Source organism: Frankliniella occidentalis, unplaced genomic scaffold (genome assembly GCF_000697945.3).
Source record: "Frankliniella occidentalis isolate FOCC.00 unplaced genomic scaffold, Focc_3.1 Scaffold181, whole genome shotgun sequence".
Lineage (NCBI taxonomy): Eukaryota > Metazoa > Arthropoda > Insecta > Thysanoptera > Thripidae > Frankliniella > Frankliniella occidentalis.
Window position 1 is genome coordinate 51287 of NW_026267307.1, and position 5851 is coordinate 57137.

The window sequence follows — 5851 nt, forward strand, 5'->3', positions numbered from 1 at the left end:
GAGCCATCGCCGCCGGTAGGCCAAGCAGGCCCGGCCCCTGCCGAACGGAGTTGTCGGCGGAGCGAAGCGGAGCTGGCAACTTCGTTTGGCGGAAGGGCGGGCCTGCTTGTTAAACGTGTTGAAGAAAACATGTTATAGCCTTCCAGGAGCACCAAAACCGCCCAACGATACCGATACCTTATTGTGGAAAAGGCTTGGGCGAGCGACCGCTGCAGGAAACGGCTTGGTCGGCGGGAGGCTGCTAAGGGACCATACATATACCACGTGGACACTTTTTGGCCACTTTTTGACTCCCCCCTCCCCCCCTGTGGACAAACGTGGACATTTGCCTCCCCCCCCCCCTACCCCCTGTCCACGTGGAAAATCGAAAATCGATTCTTTACGCTATTTTGCCTAGCTACATGGCAAATTTCGAGCAAATGCATTCAAAATACTGCAAAGTTTTAACTTAAATTCGTCATAGCAGCGTAGGCTGTTAAAATGCAGCTTTTAAACCAAACAAAATAACTGTGTTTTATAATTTTTACTGTAAATTTCTAGGAAATTTCTTCCACGTGGACAGTACCTTAACCCCCCCCCCCTCCCCCCCTGTGGAAAATCGTGGAATTTTTGCGAACCCCCCCCCCTCCCCCCGTTTTTGTCCACGTGGTATATGTACGGTCCCTTAAGAAAGACTCAGTTGCTGGACCTTTCCTATCTGAGTCTTTCTTAGCAGCCTCCCGCTGACCAAGCGTTTTCCTGCAGCGGTGGCTCGGCCAAGCCTTTCCTCGCAGGGAGGTATCACCAATGGCATGTAATTATTAAACACTCAGAGGCAGTAACTCCATTCGTTGACACCTCTGTTTTTGTTGTCTGTCAACACTGGGAAAACAAAAGTACTATTCTAAGTCTTGCCTTTCCAGGGGCCGCAGGCCCGATCATCGCCGCCGGCAGGCCAAGCAGGCCCGGCCCCTGCCGAACGGAGTTGCCGGCCCAGCGAAGCGAAGCTGGCAACTTCGTCAGAAAAGGCCATCTAGCGCCTAAACGGTTAGAGATGAAGCCAAACTGACGAAATTTTCGCTCTAAGGGCTCGAGGGATTCATAAATAAAAACTTTTTGGGAGAATTTTTGAACCTTGGATACCCCCAGTCACTCCCTTTCGGGGTGGTTGCCAGGATTCGCCGTAGGCGTTTCGTTCTCTAGGAGTGGACCTTAAGATACCCTGAAAATTTCAAGTCTCTAGCACATCTCCTTCTAGTGGAACAGACAGACACACAGACACACACGGGGTCGTTTGCATAAGCCCGCTGGATAGCTTTTTCAAAGCAGAAGGGCGGGCTAAAAAGTGTTACGTCTCACCGTTTTTTTTACCTAATGCAGCAGCCCCAGCATCGCCGCCACCCCAACCAGCCGTGGCGACGACACTTCGCCGAGCGCCCTGGTGGATGGTGCGCTCGGCCGCCTCCTCAACGCCTCCCTGCTGACCAGAGGGACCAGCGGCCGCCGGCGCCGCTCGGCCACCGAGGAGCTGACGAGGTGGGGGAATTGTAAAAGGGAACGACAGGTGAGTGTGTGGGCTGAGGGGTACAAAACTCCCGTATTAAGTTCGACCTCCAATGGAACACAACCTACCAAACCCATCCATCATAGATTTTGCATTCACCAGCACAGCCTTGTTTGGTAAATGCAATCTAGGCTGTTGAAGATATCGGACAGCGAAAGTTTCTAAGGTACAGAACGGTTCCTCGCAGAATTTGCTACGGTTGGTGCCAGAAAACGAAATTTACATGCATTTGCATAACCTACTGTTTTTTCAACTTTAGAAGCCCCATTGCTCTTCCCTAATTCTAGCTTGGCAGCTGGCGATTGATTGTTAAGGTAGCAGACCTGTGAAATACAATGGTTTATATGTTTAAAAAAACAACGAATCGCAGCAATATAAAAGAAAGACCCTTTTATTGGGAATAAATTGGGCTACAATGTGGCGCCTGCAAATACAGGGAACGTCTCCGGGAACCCAGTGATCTTGGCCTCGAAAGTAGACGGCAGCACCTTGTCGTAGCGTGCACGATTTGAACCGAACTGATGGACTTGCGACAACGACAAAAAATGTTATTGGCTGAGCGATAGCGAAGCCTATTACTCCAGTGATGATCAAAAAGTTTCGCGTCTGTCTGTGTGTCTGTGTGTCTGTCTGTCTGTCTGTCTGTGCGCACGATAACTCGAGAACGAATTGAGCTAGCGACCTGGGATTTTCAGGGTCGTTTTGTGTCATTAAAAGACAGATCGAGTTCGAAGAAGAGCATTCTAGCTCGAAAATTAGATTTTTAAAAATTCGAAAACCTCAGGTCCCTAAAATGGAGTTGATTTAAAATATTTTCTTACTCTTTCCTTAGGGGTAACTCATCAAAGTAGAGCCCTTCGGGCAAAAATTTCGTCTATTTGGCTCTATCTTCAACCGTTCAGGCACCAGAGGGAGTTTTCTACACGAAAATGACCGCAAAAGATTTTTATGTTTCTTCTCAGATATTTGATGGTCTCCGGTGGGGCAACTCGTTAAAATAAAACACTGAGGAACAAAATTTGTGACTTTTGGGGCCCGACTTGGGTGTCAGCGCCGCAGGCCTAGGTAGATGTATGCCAGGCGCGTCGCAGCGTAACAGTGTTTCGTGATATATCGCGAAGCCTGTTACGCGAGACGTGGTCTGGCGTACATCTACCTAGTTTACTCTTGGAAGATGCGTCTATCGCATGACGAGAGCGATTTTAAAATTTTTAATTCTTATTATTTTTTAAAAAATGCGAAAAATGTCAAAAGTTTTCGAAAAAGGGGGATCAAAATTTGAACACATTTCGCACATATTCGGTATCTTAGAACAAAAATGTCGAAAAACGCTCTCGTCAGCCGCGTCTCGTAAGAGTAAGTGACCATTTTTGTCATTGTCGACGGTCCATCCGTTTACGAAAAAAAAAAAAAAAAAGATTCGCTGTGCCAGCTAATACATTGACTGGTATTTGGATAGATAACATGATAAGTTTCTGGAAATACTCTATGAGCTATTGTAATCGATTATTGACTGTAGCAGTGGATTATTGACTCTGGGAACCAATGTTCCTACAACCTGCATATTATTTCCCAGAGTCAATAATCGACTGCTACAGTCAATAATCGATTATAATAGCCCATACAGTATTCCCAGAAACTTATCAGGTTATCTGTCCAAATACCAGTCAATGTATTAGGTGACACAGTGAATTCGGTCCAAATCGTGCACGCTACGATGAGGTGAAACTGTCCACTTCGAGGCCAAGAAGACCGGGTTCCCGGAGGAGTGCACTGCATCTGCATACGCTAAATTGTAGCCCAATTCATTCTTATGACTAGCTATATGTACGCCAGACCACGTCTCGCGTAACAGGCTTCGCGATATCTCACGAAACACTGTTACGCTGCGACGCGCCTGGCATACATCTACCTAGGCCTGCGGCGCTGACACCCGAGTCGGGAAGCGCTGAAATGTACCCAAAGATACGGGCCTCCGGCCCGTCAACTTCCCGTCACTTCGACTCAGCATGCAGGGTTGAACATTTTTTCGCCTACTTTCGCAAAAAGACTTCCTGTGGCGCCTAAATGGTTAAAGATAGAGCCCAACGGACAAAATTTTCGCCCAAAGGGCTCTACATTGATGAGTTACCCCTTGGGAAACTGTTAAAAAAAATATTTTATTAAAACATTATTAGTGGGACCTGTGGTTTTTGATTTTTTAAAATACAATTTTCGAGCTAGAATGCCCTTCTTCGAACTCGATTTGTCATTTTATGACACAAAACGACCCTGAAAATCCCAGGTCACTAGCTCAATTTGTTCTCGAGTTATCGTGCGCACAGACAGACAGACACAGACAGACGCGAAACTTTTTGATCATCACTGGTGTAATAGGCTTCGCTAATCGCTCAGCCAATAAGCTATATGGTGCATTTCAATTAAAAGCGACATAAAGTCTTGGTTAATGGCAATAGGACAGTGACGGAACTTCCTGGGAGGACACGTCTCTGACCCACTGAGCCTTCTGCTAGAGCTAGTACATTCCTATACGCGTTTAGATATTGTAGTCCGTGCCACGTTTAGTAAGTAGGAGAAAAACGGGCACTCATTACACATAGGTACCAAAAGGCATTTTCTAGTAGGAAAAGACACAAACTGACATCCTGTGCTGGGAATCACCCTGGGATAATGGGTTGATGGGTAGTGATATTCCATTGGAGGCCATCCTTTAGGTGTACAAATGTCGTGAATTGGATTTGAATTGGACTGGATCTTGATACGCATGAATAGACCATAGGGTACCCCACTCCGGGCGCGCGGCAGCTGAAGAAGAAGGCAAGAAGCACAAAAGCAGGGAGTGGAGGAGCGCGTAGCGGCGGCGCGGCGGGCCCCCACTCCTCAGTTTTGGGCTTCTTGCCTTCTTCTTCAGCCGCCGCGCGCCCGGAGTGGGGTACCCTATTCCACCGACTGTGGAAGAAGAAAGAAAGGAATCAAAAAGTACCGGAAACAGTATTGATAAACAGATCAAACCGTTCACTTTTTCTAGTTTTCTTGACCAAAATAATTATTCTGGACTTGTTGGTGTGCCACAGAGGTGTACAAAAATGTTCTACATACTGGTTTTTGATACTGTTTCCGGTACTTTTTGATTCTTTTCTTTCTTCTTCCCCATTCGGTGGAATGGTCTATTGGCCTGAATTGCCATTGAGTTGACTTTTCGTTTGAATTGGCTTCAACTAGTGTGTAAGTTGTCTTCAACTAATGTCTAAATTGGCTTCTATTGGTTTGAGTTGGCTTGAATTTGTTGAATTGGGTATTTAGACCAAATCAGGAAGTTGCTTTACCCCTCGTGGTGGGCAAAGTGTGAGGCGGGCCGACACCGTCCCCTTCCCCGACTGACACAACCCCATGTTGCAGTGCGCCACGGTCACCTGCGGCGAGTGTGGCGGGGACGATGCGGGCTGCAGGGCGATGTGCTGGTGGAACTGCCAGTGCGGCTGCGGCGGCCAGCCGCGCGGTGGCATGGACCACGAGCTGTGGATGAAGTGCTGCGCGGACAGGGGCTGCTACGAGGAGCGGGAGGCGTGCGAGGCGGGCTGCAAAGGGCGGGAATGGGCGTGCTGGGACCAGTGCTCCCTGGGCTCGCTGAGGTGCGCCTGCGAGTGCGTGCAGCAGGTCGGCAGCGCCGCGCCGAGCCCCCCGGCGGACGGCGGCAACGGTGGCCTGGCGTCCGGCGCGACCAGCGGTGACCAAGGACAGAAAGAAGGGACAGGCTTGTGAGGAGGAGCGCCGGCTGAGTCCGAGTGACGTGGCCCGGCGCTACACCTTTCCGTCCCCTCTGCCTGACCCGCTCGCCAGTGTTGCAAGTACGTATTCACCCAGGTGGAAGGATCTTTAGTTAGACTGTAGTTTGGACTGTAGCGTTCAAACTGCAGTCTTAAAACTGCAGTTGCAGAGGAGAGAAAAAAGGGAAATGAGTACAGTAATTACATTAGTTTGGCAATTGAGTTTCCAGATATTTTATTATGCTACTTTTTCTGTAGTTTTCCACACCAGTTTCGCACTGTACTTTTCAGACAGTTTTAAGACCAATTTTTATCGAGTTTCCGACATAAGTATGAAGTTGTCCTGAAAGTTGTATTTGCATCTGCATTGAAACTAGTACACAAACTGTAATTCTGACTAGATGATAATAGAGAGTTTAAATTTAATCTTTTCACACCATTTCATATCCAGAATACCTATAGTTGAACTAGCAGATAACATCCATAGTACCAATCTGTATAGGTAAAACCAATTTTTATACAGTTTCTGTATATTTTGAGT

General features: G+C 47.8%; 1 protein-coding gene across 7 annotated transcripts in view; it reads left to right on the forward strand.

Annotated features, from left to right (window-relative positions):
- Positions 1-5736, forward strand: part of LOC113215521 (uncharacterized) — a 36776-nt gene extending 31040 nt beyond the window's left edge. For 6 of the 7 annotated variants that reach the window (XM_052271967.1, XM_052271970.1, XM_052271971.1 and 3 more), the window contains exons 5-6: positions 1360-1543; positions 4943-5736. In XM_052271967.1, coding sequence (XP_052127927.1) covers positions 1360-1543; positions 4943-5305 — 547 coding nt within the window. In that variant the 3' untranslated portion in view covers positions 5306-5736. The remainder of the gene's footprint in view (positions 1-1359; positions 1544-4942) is intronic. The other variant, XM_052271973.1, reaches the window with a different exon arrangement.
- Positions 5737-5851: the final 115 nt, after the last annotated feature.